Genomic DNA, 15,771 nt, shown 5'->3' with positions numbered 1-15,771 from the left:
TCTCAAACCTCGGCAGTCGCTCATATACCAGAAAAACACTTATCTTCAAGGCTTTCCTGACCCTTCTGCAGTTATGGTGAGTTAACATACCTATGTATTTTTGGGGTAATAAGCACAAACTCGAAAGCTTGAGAAAAGTTAAACGCTCGAAGATAAAAGACTTCAAAGCGCGCATACAGGCTTACATGTAAAATTTTACCCCATGTTATTTTGTAGTCGAAGAAACGAGGCCTGAGTTTGGAAGAGAAAAGAACACGACTCCTAGAACTTTTCTATGAAAAGGTAAGGTACTGTTGTTTGCAAAGAAGCCAAACTAAAACAGGGTCCAAGAAATAGCAAATGTCCCCCCGGTTGAGGACCTCCATTTCCTCCTTACCCCTGCAGTATTCAGTAAAATCGGAGTCCCCCTAACAACTTGATACGAAATAGTTGTGTCGCTAAAGAATTTCATGAAAAGACACACACCCCTGCGATCAAATGTGTGTTCACCTCTAAAGAATTCTCCATAAAACCAACACTGGCCCTTCTCCTGAAGAATTCTACCACCTAAGTCACCTGACTCGTCTGGGGAATGCTTGTATTGCATAACCTCAACCCCAGGGTTTTTCTTTATAAAATAAAGGGCAGGAAAAGAAAACCCCATTTTCTAAGGTAGGCCCCTCCCTTGTATTAGGTTTACCCCCCTTAAGACAAGCTAGCAAATAAGTGCCCCTCCTCATCATTCCCACTCTCTTTCCTTCATAACCCTTTAAGTCCCAGGAGTGACCAACATCAAGGTTCTCCCAACAATAACAATGCATTTTATTAAGAGAGATAAGGTTATGAGAATTATCAAAATGTTAAATCAAAATTTTAAAAAAGTTAAAACGGTGGCAGTGTGGCCAAAGTGGTCAGTGCGTTGGACTCGCAATTTGGTGATCCTGGATTCGATTTCCGTTCTGGCCACTTGCTGGATTTGTTCTTGGTCATCCCGAATTCAAATCCTCAGCCTAGCTTGTAAATAGCCGCCAAATGGTTGCCTCCCGCCAGTTGGGGTTCTTAATCCTGTTATGTTGTATTTGAATTATTTGTTTCTAAGTATTTGAGTGAAGTGCCAGTAAACTAGCTGGATAAGCTAAGTGCACTTTGCAATATAAATAAACTTAAAATTAATTTTTAAAATTTTTTTTTAAGTCCATTGCATTTCACCCTTTTCTCACTCACCTTGCAGACCAAGTTCTTTAAAGTCAACCATCTGTTGTGTTCAAAATTTTTGCATCCTCATTAAAAAAAAGCATTAACTTTGTAGTGCTTTTGATACTTTTCATTTTAACAGAAAGAATTTTTTCTGCTCAAGGAACTAGAGAAAATCGCACCAAAGGAAAAAGGAATTAGTAAGTAAGCTAAAAGAAATTCAGAAATTATATATTTTTTGCAAAATTTGATTCAGGTATCATTAATAATAACTTTTGTCTTCTGTAGCATCCATGTCTGTTAAGGAAGTGTTACAAAGCTTGGTTGATGATAATCTAGTAGACACTGACAAAATTGGTACTTCCATTTATTTTTGGGCTTACCCAAGCAAGGCCATGCATACAGTAAGTCTTGACCATCATTATTTTATATCAGTCCTTTAAGCATCAACAGTAATGAGCAACCAATGTTTATTTCATTGTACTTACACCCTTCAGCGACGGCAAAAACTTCAACAGCTCACAGATCAAATCAGTGAATGTGAAAAGAAAATTGCCTCTACAACAAAGCTTTTGAAGCAAGCTAACAGTGGCAGAGAGCAGTCAGTAAGTACAAAGGACCAACTTTTTGTATTGTCATTATATTCGAGCACTAGCATATGTATGTAAAAAATAAGATCACTTCATAAGATCACTTCTACTCCTGTGCTACCTGTCATCCTTGGTTCTCCACACATTTTACCATTGTTCTTGCAATGTTGTTCTGACAACCTAATAAGAAAGCACCCATCTCAAAATAATTATTTATGTATGCTTATCTGTTATTTTTATTTTTGCTCTTTTACCATGCTCTATGTAAGTATAAGATATAGAGCTTCAGTTTATTTAAGAAAAAAGTAATAAGCATCCACTTTGTTAACCAATGTCCCCTTCTTGAATAAGTACCCTCCATTACATCTGAAGTTGTATATCAGTGAAATATAGCATGTTCTTCAATACCAGCAGAAGTCCCAGCAAGTCACTTTGTTAAATCAAAATTGCCCCTGCATGAAGACCCTGCCCTTTTTCAAATACTGCAGGGTACACCGGGAAATAGAAGACTGGGGGGCAGAGAAGTCCACAAGATTCCTTTATCTAACTTTTTATGATTTGATAATTATTATAAATATAGTCTGAAAGAGATACAGTTCTCAAAGAGTTGGCTCAAAAAGAAAAACTGTGTAAAGAACTGGAACAAGAGCTTGAGAGATACAAAGAATGTGATCCAGAAGTACTGAAAAATATGCAGCAAGAAACAATAATGGCAAAAGAAGGTGCTAACCGCTGGACTGACAATGTCTTTACAATCAAGACATGGTGCGTTAGGAAGTTCAGTCTGGAAGAAAAAATGATTGACAAAAACTTTGGAATTCCAGAGGATTTTGACTATATGGAATAAAGTAAGAGACAATGAAATTTAAAAAAAAGCATTTAACAAGCTTAACTGTGCTACTGAATGTTTCATTCAGTGAAATATTTTTAGAGGTGTCTTTCAGATTGGGAGACTTGATAGTTGAGGAACTACTGTTTAAATATGTCCCTCCTCCCTGCCTCACACTTGCTTACATAGGATCATAGGGATACCACAAGGAAAGACTCCTTTTCCTTTGCTAAGCTAGTTCCAGCGAGTTCTTCTATGTACATGACTGGTATATGCCAAAATAAATTTTTGGTTTGCTCCTCCATTTATTTTTAAATAAGTTTTGTCCCTAGTTGTTGCCACTGCTTTTAAAATAAAAGCCTATTAGCCCTTATTCATGAAAACAGGAGAAATGATTTGCTGAGCAATAATAATTATTATTTGCATAACATAACATTATTATATTATAATATTGTTATGATATGTTATAAAAGCCTATTGGCCCATTTTCAATGAAATAGAAGAAGTGATTTGATGGGCAATAAATTATTTGCATAAATATAAAAGCAGACCTCAGTGCACATCTGACTACAAAGTAACAAAATCAATTTTTACTTCGAAAGTTCTGTAATTTGAATTCCAAGGACAAGCAGCTCTCAATTTGCTACTTGTCATAGTTGTTTGATTCATTACGATTTATGTTAGAAGACAACTAGCCAGGGCCCTTATCAATTAGGCAAGTTAACATGAAAAGGTTACTTGCCCCGCAGTAATTTTTTTTCAGCCCTGTTAACTTGAACCTGCTAGTAGAAAACCAAACCTTGGCTTCTTTTGGTGTCACTTCAAGGAAATAAAGTGTATATAGTATTTATTTAGTTTAAATTTGGTAGTGTTTCGTATTTAATTTTTGTAAGTTGTTGATATTATATCAATTGACATCAAATAAAGGTATTATATAAAATAGCTTTTAGTAATAGCATGTCAAAACCAAGACCACATAGACATCCAGTTTAGTAACTTGGCAGAAGGCCTCAAACATTGATAAACTGAAGAAAATCTAGGGGCTATTTTCCAATAATTACAGTGTAAACAACAATATTAACATACCAAATAAATTTAATTGTGTGTGGTATATTATTTGAAAATAATAAATATTATACAAATAATAATAATTTGACTTTGCAGTGCTTTGGCAACGTTACTCTTAATTTTATGTCAAAAGGCCTCATGGAAATGCCTCTTGCACACAAGGTCAATCCCATAAAATACTTTTTTACCTTTCATCCACAATCTTGTTCGCATCTTAACAGTAATTTAATTATAAAATAAAATGCTAATTATATATTACATAGATTGTGAACATTAGCCTGAATTTCATCCGATTACTTCGAGTAGTTTTTTTTTTCACTTTAAAGGCAACTTTCAACCCTTCAAGGTTAATAATTATTTTTTTCTTGGATAATACATTGTCATTGAAAATACCACTCTTCTTCTTCCTGCAGTGCAGTTGTTCAAAAGGTAGATAAAGCTATACACTGGGTAAATGTTCAATATTATTGGTTTCCCTACAGTAATTGGTTGTAATACTTATCTACTGAATCGTGATTTATCTAGTGGATAGTGCTATCCAACATTTGAACAACCCAGGCCTGGTAACAGTTACATTAAGTTAAAATCCAACAAGTCTTTTGGTTGACTTTCCCAGTCTCCTAAGTCTTAAATATTCAGCTTCATGTCTAGAAAGAATCATATTTTCCTTCTTGGGGTGAAGACTTAATTTTTCAAGTGTTTCTTGAAAATATTCTGGAGGTGGTGCAGAAATAATAATGTCTTTTCCTTTATCAAACTGTGGTAGAATCAGTTGTCTTGCATGTAAATGAAGAGGTATCAGTGCCCTTTGCCATGGTCTGATTTTTCCCTTTGCATTGGGATCTGTTTTGCTTTTTACACCTTGAAATCGCAGAAGCTGAAGTAAGCGCAAGGGTAACACCTAGGAAAGGAAAGAAAGAAATTAGCTAAAATTGAATTCTGATTAAATATTTTTAGAAGACAAAAAGTATGACTTTTCCAGTAAATAATGTTAGTTGACATTTTGTCGAAGTCAGTGGGAAGTATATAAGAACAATAGTGTCATTAGTTTTAGAAGTAACTTTGTTGACTAAAAACAAAACATTCCATATCTATGAGACTGAGGCATATCCAGTTTATAAAACTTTATAAAATCTCGGGATACTCACATAATGGCCCATAAAGTTGAAGGGTGAGATGAAGATTTAAAAAAATAGATATATAAATAAATATAAATAAATATCATAGCCTGACAGGTTACTCCACTAGTCCCTAGCACTTCTGTCACACCCTGAGTTGGTTTACCTGTGGTTCACGAGCATCTGAAGAGAACTTATGATCACCCAGTATTGGACACTTGAGACCTTCAGCCACATGGACTCTGATTTGCTGTTTGAGTCCAGTTAGTGGCTCAAGTTGCAAAAGGGCACATGTGGTCTTATTTGTGTCTAAAACTTGAAATCTTGTTACTGCATTTTTGAAGCCTGCAGCTTTCAATATCTGGAAAAGACAAATGATCATGAGGGCTGGGAGAGGACATTCATCATTTCACCCTGGGCAGAGGGAAGAGATTTTTCTAATGAAACCAAATGAGCTCATCTCTGTCAAACAGGGCAGAGAAAAATGGAAAACCCAAGTAAAGTTGACCAGTAATAATAATATATTTCATTGTAAATCTTGTTCAACTACCCATGTATAATTTCTGCTAAATAATTTCACAATCCTATGGCTTTTCACAGAAACTAAACCCACCAAAATAAAGCCAAATAAATATTGCCCAGCAAAAGAAAAACACTGGGTAAAAACAGCAAAAGACAAGGGGAGAAAAGAAAGCAAAAGGTAAAATTCAAGGGTTAGTGTCAGTTTTGAACCCAACAAGTGATAGGAAAAAAATGGAATTTGCCTTTTGCACCCACCCAAACCTTGGAATCTGTATTATTTGGCATCACAAACAAAAGCCAGCCAAGTGCTCAACTTGTAAACCAGTTTTTGAGCAGTTTTGGTTTCTTTTAGCCAGATAGTAACCAAACATGATTAGGTTCAAATGCCATCATTCAGCAAAATTTCCAGAGGGGAATGGCTTAATGTTTCACTCACCTCAGGAGATTTTCCAACCAGATCCTGCCTTGTAACAATACGATGTCCACTAAAAAGTTTAGCTTCCCCAACAGGAATGTTGATTTCTCCTTCTTCAAATGATGGTACTCCAACTGTAATGGCCCAGTATAGTTTTCTGACTATTCTATCTGTGAACATTTCTGCAACTTTCTTGGCTGCACTTTGTGATCTGTAACAACCAAAAATTTATAGTTCTGTTGACTGGTAATTTGGGTGGTTTTGTTTTGGGGGGCTCGCTTAATTTGGGTTTGTAAGAAAGTTTTAAAGTAGACAGTTTTATAATTGTTGAAGTTGGTGGCTGATTTTGCCATCTCTTACCAAAGAATCAGAGCAACAGCCTAGGGCCAAAAACACAATGTTGGTGGTGTGTTTTGCCGGCCACTGGCTATGATTGATGACCCTGCTTCACTACCCCAAACATTTGTTAGAAAAACCTACCTAAATTTGAGGATACTTAACATTGGTTACAAATTGGCAATGAATCATCAATAATTATTATCTGGCTTTAGAGATGGTTAAACCAGAATTATCTCCTCTTGTTTTTGGAATTGCATACCTCACCAAAGGTGTCTAAGCTCCTTAAAGACACTTTAGCAAGCTGAAATAAAAGCCTTCATATATCTGCATATCTCTCCTCTAAGACATGCCCACAATCATGAATCAATTTAATTTGATAATGAAAAACCCATGACAAGGTACTGTACCTTGTGAAAAGAAGAGTGCCACTGCAATCTCTGTAAGTAAATAAAAACCATTAAAACCAAAATGTAACAAATATATTAACTAGATAAATTATAACAATTTTTTTTTATATGAAGCAAATCACTTCCTTATATATTAGCAAGGCCTGCTTCATCATTTCCATCAAATTGATATCGTTTTTCAAAAGCATGTGCAAAATAATGTTAGGTAAAAGTGCAACTAAGCCTTGAGGCTCACAGAGCTTAATCTGGTTTCTGCAACATTAAGCACCCTGGGTAATATGCTGGTCAGCCCCGAGGAGGGATTCATTGATCGGTTTCTGGGATAAGAATTAGGGAAACCAACTGCACTATCCACTAGATAGAGATTTACCTGCTGGATAGCATTATCCACCTTTTGAACAACTGGGGCCAGGAAAATATCTCTCAACTCATTTAAATCAGTAATTAATCCAGGGGAGGGGTCCGGGATCCCCCCTTCCATAATTTTTAGAGCAAACTGAGGTCCAAAGGGCCAAAAAAAATTTATGAGATTGGGGCCTCTCCTTATCTCAGGGTCTGGATGACTGCCCACCCACCTCCTCCCTTATCTGAAGGTCTGGATTCACCACATTATTACACCTGAGTGAAGAGACATTGTGGAGCCAAGTCTCTTTTCTTTAGAAATAATGGGATAGTAAAGGCTGAAGGACCTACAGATCCAAAGTTCAAGGTGGTAACCAATCAACCACCAAACCTCCATGCACAAACATAATTATTAGAAAAGGGCAAAAGATTTTAATTTTAAATTACCTATCAAGCCTATGTGCCAGCTCTGGTTTCTGTCCAAGTTTCTTTATTTCTGTAAACTCATCAAGCAAATCCATCACACATATCTTTACACCAGGACCAGCTTTAAAGGAAAATTTTCAATATAATCAGATGAATTTATGTGACTGTTGGCTCTCCTAATGTTATGAGTGATGAGTGGAACCCAGATCATAAATAGAATAATTATTACTAGGGTCAAGCATTTTCTAACTCTTGGGAGCTGGAAATGTGGGGGCTTCGTTCCACTTTGTGATGACACATCACATGAAGAAATGTGAGGATTTCACTATCCTTGAAAGCAACCAGAGAAAGCAAAAAAAGTATTTCTAAAATTTGATGGAAAAAGGAAGGTTTCATGATGCAGTGCAGTTTTAATCTTGATTCTTTGCATCAATAAATTATCACCAAGTTCAAAGTAAATCCTGTAAAAGAATAATTTACAAGTTACAGTACAACCTATTTGTGGCTCATACTTGAGAACTGGCTGAACATGCAAGTTGTTAAATTTCAGCGTTGTTTTTGTTTACCAAGGACTAAATTAAATGTGCATTTGAGTAACCTTTTTGTTTCTTAATTCTTTTATTACTTACTCATACTGGGGACTGGTTTAGGTGTTTTTTTTTTTTGTCTAAAAAGAAATCCCCTGTGGGTGGGGAAAGACACACACACACAATAGAAAAAGACATTATAGCATATATCAGTCCTATTACATTAAATTTGCCCTGTACAGGGTAAGTATTTTAGGTTTCTTTCTTTCTTTTTCTTCTCCTTAACAAGATCAGAGTTTCAAGCAATAACAGTACCCCTACCCCCAAGCATGAGAAAGAGACCACCTCAACCCTCCCCTCAATCCCCCTGAAAAACAAACCAGGCCTTTCATTTCTCTACTTACAATGTACAGGAAGTCCATATGGTTTGTTTATTGCAATGATATCGTCTGTTTGAAAGTAAACAAAAAGGTTCACATGTGCATTAATAAAAGTTTTGCTCGGTTGCATAGGACAAACACCAAAAGATGTGCCTGATCAGAAAATAATGGTCAACGTTTCTCCGTACTTTGCTAGTATTGACATACTTACTATTAATGAAAATCACTCTATCAGCCAAGTACTGGGCATCTATAAGGCTTGTTCCTAAGGCCAATCTTGCAGTTTTGGCAGCGAGCGCCATCTTGAACTTTTTAAAGTTCAAGATGGCGAGACACATTGGGTCACATACATGAGCAAAAGTTAAAATGCCTTGGTTCCAATTCCCTACCGAGCGCACATGTGTTGCGAAAGACAAAATGGCGAAAAGTATTCGGTCGAAAAGAAAACGCAAACTACGAGCTGAAAGACGACAGAAACTGAAGCCGAAGGTGAAAGCAAAGCTAGAAGAAGTACTTGGAATAAATGATAAGAAAATGATTGTGGAAACGGAGGAATCTGGAGGGGGTACGGTGGAAGAAACTCAAGAAGAAATACCACAAGCCAGTCAGGAAACCTCAAACAACGAAGAAGGCACAGGTAAAGATAGCATTTTCTACCATGAAAACAGCTGTTCCCAAAAAGGAGTCTTTGTACTAATACCGGCAAATTAATATTTCACCTTAAATTAAAGTTGTTGTACTTAGATGAGCTACTGTCATGCACTCGTCAGTAAATAAGTGCTCAGCACCAAAAAAAGTAATTTAAGTTAAAGTAGCTCCCAACCCCTTATTCAGACTGTTTTTTGTGTTGTCAGGTGGCTCGAAAATCTGCAGGGTCAACTCAGTCAATTGTTGGTTTCAGGTGAATGTCTAACAAAGTTATGATACCATTCTACCTGCGAGGATCCAACCTTTGTTTAAAAAGTTGATAGAGTGGCAGAATGGGGCTCAATCATATTCGAATAAATAAGAATTAAATCCTGCCACTTCACCACCAATAAAATCGCCATCAAGAAGTCGACTCACCAATTAAGAACTCTTAAATAACTGACCCACCAAGGATTATAGTTGGTGTCAAACAAAAGCCATATAACAATGCATCAGTCAATTCCACCTGTGCCCAGACCCCCCCAGGCTGACCCCCAGGCATTAACATTTTTTTTGCCTTAGACGGCAAATTCCCGGGGGTGGGGGCTCTTGAGCTGTCAAATACCCCGGGGTGGGGACGAAAAAAGAAGGCAAATGCCCCGTCCTCCGTTAACACTGCAACATTTTTCATTGATCGCACAGTCAAATGGTGCCATTTTAAGCATTTTTATGTGCGATTTTTTGGTTTAATTAACGTCTTCCTTCTTTGTTATAGCACGAGGATTCTAATTAAGACTTCACGCCGCGACGACATGCACCAGTTTAGGGTTTTAGTATTAGTATAAAATGATTGACATTAAAATTAATAGAGTGCTGTAAAGTTATATGTTATGAATAGTTTTATAAATATGAAAGGATATTCTTCAAATAATATCAACAGAAATTTGATTCAATAACCAAAAAAACGTTGATTCACATCGATAGCTCCAATTTCGCTACGTAATTCTGGCTTGGTAAGCAATGAAGAAATGCATGCATACATGTAAAATCGAGAACATGCCGTTAAAACCCTCTGGGGGGGGGGGGGGGGGTGGCGGCTGGGTGCAGGTGGAGTTAGTTTTTGTTTTTCCTTTGTTTCAAATTCATTAGCACACATTACCATATCCTAAAACAATGGGAAAATAAAAATTAACTGAGATAAAAAACTACAACATATGCATATGTACCTTGTATGGGTGTCTCAGGTACAGGTTGAATCCCCGGGGGAGGTACTTTAGGAATTTTGGGTTGGGAATGTGCCGCTGGGAGCCTGGAACCCATAGCCTATACCAGAGCTGTTTCAGCTGAATTTTGCTACCCTATAATAGACTTAACTCCCCAAATTCCCCCTATCCTAGAGTAGCTTTTAGGCTGAGTTGCATAGATTTAAACTTGCCAATTTTATTTTTTTATTATATTTTTGAGTGGCAATTCACGGTTTCCCTAGTCTAAACTAAAATCTTCAACCAATTGATCAGTTTCCTGGAAAATGATACCCCACTCTAGACCCAAACTCTTGGATTTATATACCCTATCCCAGAGTAAACTGCTTGAAAACTATACCGTTCACAGTGGCACATACCTATATAGCCCATATATGGCAGTACCCATGGGGGGGTTGAATGCTTCATTTTTCTTTGTTGTGGAAGGTGATACAGAAAAAAGGGTTGGATATTCTCTATGGGACTAACTGTCATTTGGCCTTCCTTTTTTGCCAGAGGATGTTGAAATGCCAGAAGATGGACCTCAGAAAAAACTTGGAAAGAAAGCTCTACAAAAACTTAACAAGCAAAGAAAGTTAAAACGGCTCAAACATAAGAAACAAAAGAATAAAAAACTATTCAAGTGGTGATATTGAAAGAAAAGAAAGATGATGAAGACCAACTTCTCAAATGACATTTTGGTGACTTGTTTTGTGGGAAAATGAAAATTACATTTCAAGTTTAAAGTGCAAGGTCACTGAAACGTTCCTTGACGTTACGAAACTAAAAAGTAACACAATTTTCAAGTATTTTGGATGCCAAAAGAGTATTGCCAGAAACACACTGCTTGTATATTTATATATAAATAAATACTCATTTCCAAGGTTTATTTATGTAAAGCTTGTTTGACTGGAGTGCCTCATTCTACTGTAATCTTTATTTTCAAATACTTACTAGGTAAATGTAAGAATATGGATGTAAACAGTGATCCTGCTGTGTTCAACTTGTGAGAAATACACATTATTTTGATGTTTCTTTCTTTTTTGTAACAGAGTAGTAGAACTCAAAACAAAGAGAGGAGTGCAATGTTAAGAAGTTACAGTTTAACAAGAAACTAAAGAAATACGGACCAGTTCACACATCCATCTTTTCATGTACCAAACCTAATCCTTCAATTAAGTACATGAAAAGATTGACATTTAAATTAACCCTTAAATGGTGACCAAGATCAATCATCTCCTAACAATATCCATACCCTGTAATAAGATAAGTTACGAGAATTTAATAAAATGATCACTCAAGGGAAAATACATTGATCCATAATCAAATTCTCTCAACTAATTCTTTAAGAATGGGCAGACACCCCCTATTAAGCAGACACATGGGGAGGTCCTGAAGGTGTCAGCTTAATAGAAGTTTCACTCTATTAAGATCGGTAGATGAAAACTTTGACGTTTTAACTGGGCCTAAAGGGTAATAGTAAAAATACACTGCAATGTACATCTCCTTTTAGGCCAATAAACAAGACTTGATTAGTATTTGATGCATTTCACAAACAAGTTACTTTGCTTCTCTGTCAGTTATGACTACTGACTTGTGCACATCCTGTCCACGTACATGTAACAACAGGATGTTGTGATGATTTTTTTAGTTTTTACTGTCCAATGCGACTAAGCTCAATTCAGTGTTGAGTCATCTTGTTACTGTAGGCATTTTCTCTAACTGATCATCCTGCCATGTCCTTGGTATTAACAGTGAGATTATGGCTGGAGCAAATTAAAATGCAACTCAGTTTTTCAGTTTATCTCTTCGAGGGCATTGATAATCATAAACTGTGAGAACAAAATGTATAGCTTTCTAAACCAAACCAACTGGCTTCTGTGACAACAGGATGTAGTGTTGATTTTTTTAGTTTTTACTGTCCAAGCCAAAGCATACAAAAATTATGCAGTTGCTACTAAGCTCATTTCAGTGTTGAGTCATCTTGTTACTGTAGGCACTTTTTCTAACTGATCATCCTGCCATGTCCTTCGTATTAACGGTGAGATTATGACTGGAGCAAATTAAGTTGCAACTCAGTTTTTCAGTTTAGCTCTTCGAGGGTGTTGATAATCATAAACCGTGAGAACAAAATGTATAGCTTTCTAAACCAAACCAACTGGCTTCTGTGAGCATGCATGGCTTTCTGTTAAAAGAAAAATTCATATTACTCATATGTATTTTATTTCAGTTATTAGTGTTACATTTCCATAATAACTTAGTAACATGGATCTGAAACATGGATTTGAAAAAACCCTCACCTGCGCTAAAACAATCTGTTGAGGACTTGAAAGAAACATATGCCTAAAAATGGAGTAACATCAAAATTTGCCATTAATATTTTTTAAATATTACTTGCTTTATTTGATTACTGTTTATGATGATAATCATAATGGTAAGAATGATGATGATGATAATGATGACGATGATGAACAGTCTTCACCAATAATGAGTGAAGTATAGGATTCAGCGCTCGACACTAACACTGGTCTACTACCCCACAACTTCATGCTGGGCTAGTAAAAATGTGCTCCTCCTAGCCCCAAGACCAGTTAGTTAAACAAAAAACTAAATTTTCTACAACTCAATAAACTGGAAAGTTCTATAGCTTAAGTATTAAATGTAAGCCAAAGGACTTGCTATCCATACCATGGAGGCATTGTAGGACTGACTCCAGTCACAGCAAAGATGCCTTATTGGAAATGGAATTATGTCTTTGTTTCCACGTAACTCAATAAATTAGGGGCCTGGGCCTCGGTGAGAGCCACCACAGGTTCATCATCTTGGAATTAATTTTAATTGCACACATTCACTACAAGAATGAAGAAGCCTGACCTCAGCTGTTTGTTTATTCAACATTAAGTGAAAGTTGAGTTGAAAAGAGTTGATTTGGGTTTTAGTCTATTTATTTTAGTCCACTTTTGATGATACTTACTTTGAATAAGCACTAAGGGGAAGATCCAGTAATGAGATGTACTTCCTCAATAAATTTGTGCTGCTTAGCGTATAAATAGCAATACTCTCCAGCAGCCCTTCATCATTCAGTCTCTTTAGTGCTTTATAAACAGCAACATGGTTTGTGTGGCCTGACACCCCATAAGAGTCAAAAGTTAGAACCTATTGTGGGCAAAGGAAACAGTCAGACAGTTCAGAATAATATTATGGATAGACCTATTTTAGCTTGTATCTTTTGTTTACCCATATCAAATCATGTGATGTTACTCTAGAGAGCAGTCTTTCAAATGTTGTCCTATTAACATGTATATAAATGCATAATTTATAAAAAGACCTAAGAAACTCCCTTTGCAACATCTCATGGTCTGAAAAATCAAAGGGAAAACAGAACTCACGGGCTGAAAAGGTCTGTTTGGCAATATTTGTGCCAAAAAATTATAACATCATTTCAATACCAAGACATGTATAATTGTGGTTTATGTACTAACAACATAAACTAAAATATGAAGAGAAATAAATTGTAAAAGCAACTTGCTTTGGTCATTAACATTTTGGCACTTTAGAGCTGCTTGTTCAAGGTTTGGTTAGAATCCTGATCACAGCAATGCCAATCATGCTGTTGCCCCAGTGAAAAACAATTTCACTATTATAGAAGCAATGGTAGGTCCCTGAACACCACCCTACTGGGACCATTGTGAAAATACTGCACCACCTTATTCTCTAGGCAGGTATACTACGAGTTTTTTATATTTGAAAGTAAATGTTGGCGTCAGAGCTGGAAGACAATACATGTATTGTAATATTGTAGAGAATAGAGTGCAGACTCGCATAAGGCTGCCCGGCAATAATAAGTCAAAACTGAGGAAGGTGCCAGCAAATATGGCAAGTCATGTCTGCAAAAGAAATACTTACCACTTCAATTCTGTTGATCTTGATATGGTCAGCAATAATTGTGCCAACAAGCTTAGTATTCCACTGCACTTGTGGGTCATCTGGAAGGGAACTGTATGGTCAAAGTAAAGTAAGGTATCCTTTCTTAAAAAGAGAATACATAATTACTCTCACTTGTGTAAGCAGCGAGACTCATAATGTGCAAGCCGTTTTTCTTTGTATTTAGAACACAAAAAAGAGATCATGCATATGGTCCCAGGCATTCCTAGCGGAGACTTTGGAAACTGGGAATAAGAATGGTTGCATGACCGAAGCCACACACGTTTTGCGAAGAAAGCTTACGAAAGATTAAGTTTAGAGATTTTCCAGAACAGGTCAGTCCATGAATTCTATCGCTTGAAAGCATTGATTACTTTGGAACAAGTGAAGTCACTACAGTGGTTGGAAAAAACTTTCATTGTATGTTTTCATTGTATGCAAATGAGTCTTATGATGAGCATGCGGTTTATTTTCAGCGATGATTGAGATGACGTGCCATGTAAATCACTTTTTTGATCTCTGGTAATGATGTAATTTCTCTGGAATTGAGGCCCTTGAATTTTCGTGCATTTATACACAGGTATAGCCTGCAACCACAGACATATTTCCGGTCGTCGCTAACTTACGTACTAAACCGATTCAGAAACAAATAAAAAGTAAATGACCTGAAGAATACTCGACTGTCGATAAAGTAGGAAGTAAAAAACCTTCAGCGAGTAAATCCTGTTTCGTGTAGAATTATTAATTGCCTCCTCATTTCTCGATCTTATCTCCAAGCAAGGAACACTTAATACCGCTGTAAGAGCATTCTTGTTTCACCTGGATTCAACTTTATTTGCAAAAGCACCCAAATTTCAACACAACCATAAGGTTGCCTTCGACTTCTATTATTATCAGTTGATGAAATAACTAGTCTGTGTAGTTATGTAAATGGTTTACCTGTGATCAACTACAGTCACATGATTGGAAGAAATTCCAAGGATGCCACAGCTTGATACCAACTCCTGTCTTCTTATCTTGCCTTGTTTGTAGTAGTTACCTGGGAAAAATAATAAAAAATGATAAGAATAAATAATATGATAAATTAACTATCGCAAAGTGGTGTTTTATCTATGTAAAGTTATTGAAAAGGGAGGAGAAAAATCCTGATGAAGGACTGGCTGTGAAACAACTAAAAACTAAATCATCGATTAATGATAGGTGTGTCTCAGAATCAAAGCATGGTCAAAAAGTCCCTTTTTATGACGGGGAAAGAAAAAACAGGCTATCTGACTCTGGGGGTCGGGGGGGTGTGGGGGGTCTGTGTTGGTACTTTTAATCTTTTTTTTTCTTCTTAGAGGAAATTAGCTTACCTCAACTTAACTCATCCATAGCGAGGGTAGGGGTGGCTAGTAAATGGAATGGCTCTTCTAAGTGGAGAAATAAACAACGAAGTGTGGGAGGGGTGAGGTGGGGTAGAGTGTTGTAGGGGAAATGTTGTTTCACTGTGTTTAACATGTTAAATTATTTCAAGAGTCTAAAGATGATTTAAATTGTAACTAATATGAGATGAAAATACGCTCTTACCAGTTGAGAGGCACAGAAGATTAATAGTGGAACATCTTCTGAGATTCAAAATGGCGGGAGAGAAAAACATACACTCATCGTCCGGATGAGCCGTTACAACAAGGACTTTTTTCTCGGCAAATTCTAACCTGCTTTCTTGCTGAATTTTGAGTTGTTTATAGTAATAACCTACAATGATACCTACGAAAATAACCCCGAAAATGAGGAAATCCGAAAACCCGTTGAGTCCAAATGAAAACATTGATATGTTTGGTTACCAAGTGGAGACTGCCTGGCT

General features: G+C 36.6%; 4 protein-coding genes across 4 annotated transcripts; 2 read left to right on the top strand and 2 right to left on the bottom strand.

Moving 5' to 3' along the window:
* The first annotated feature begins 92 nt into the window (after positions 1-92).
* Positions 93-2,638, top strand: LOC140952489 (meiotic nuclear division protein 1 homolog). The gene is made up of 6 exons (XM_073401914.1): positions 93-137; positions 217-282; positions 1,316-1,373; positions 1,462-1,577; positions 1,671-1,778; positions 2,344-2,638. The coding sequence occupies exons 1-6, from the start codon at positions 93-95 to the stop codon at positions 2,608-2,610; spliced, it is 660 nt and encodes a 219-aa protein (XP_073258015.1). The 3' UTR covers positions 2,611-2,638.
* A 184-nt stretch (positions 2,639-2,822) lies between these two features.
* On the bottom strand, positions 2,823-8,460 carry LOC140952710 (pseudouridylate synthase RPUSD4, mitochondrial-like). Its single transcript, XM_073402151.1, has 7 exons — positions 8,348-8,460; positions 8,161-8,205; positions 7,251-7,350; positions 6,462-6,491; positions 5,737-5,926; positions 4,945-5,139; positions 2,823-4,561 (listed from the first exon to the last, which is right to left on the bottom strand). Exons 1-7 carry the CDS (start codon positions 8,436-8,438, stop codon positions 4,241-4,243), a joined length of 972 nt encoding a protein of 323 aa, XP_073258252.1. The 5' UTR covers positions 8,439-8,460; the 3' UTR covers positions 2,823-4,240.
* A 62-nt stretch (positions 8,461-8,522) lies between these two features.
* LOC140951981 (uncharacterized) lies at positions 8,523-11,038 on the top strand. The gene is made up of 2 exons (XM_073401366.1): positions 8,523-8,773; positions 10,521-11,038. Exons 1-2 carry the CDS (start codon positions 8,554-8,556, stop codon positions 10,652-10,654), a joined length of 354 nt encoding a protein of 117 aa, XP_073257467.1. The 5' UTR covers positions 8,523-8,553; the 3' UTR covers positions 10,655-11,038.
* Positions 11,039-11,188: 150 nt separating this feature from the next.
* On the bottom strand, positions 11,189-15,764 carry LOC140951980 (N-acetylglucosaminyl-phosphatidylinositol de-N-acetylase-like). Its single transcript, XM_073401364.1, has 6 exons — positions 15,495-15,764; positions 14,868-14,967; positions 13,911-14,001; positions 12,979-13,160; positions 12,305-12,347; positions 11,189-12,189 (listed from the first exon to the last, which is right to left on the bottom strand). Exons 1-6 carry the CDS (start codon positions 15,733-15,735, stop codon positions 12,088-12,090), a joined length of 759 nt encoding a protein of 252 aa, XP_073257465.1. The 5' UTR covers positions 15,736-15,764; the 3' UTR covers positions 11,189-12,087.
* Positions 15,765-15,771: the final 7 nt, after the last annotated feature.

Source organism: Porites lutea, chromosome 11 (genome assembly GCF_958299795.1).
Source record: "Porites lutea chromosome 11, jaPorLute2.1, whole genome shotgun sequence".
In the NCBI taxonomy this organism is placed as follows: Eukaryota; Metazoa; Cnidaria; class Anthozoa; order Scleractinia; family Poritidae; genus Porites; species Porites lutea.
The sequence above is the reverse complement of the archived record's forward strand: the minus strand, read 5'-3'. Positions and strand labels throughout refer to the sequence as shown.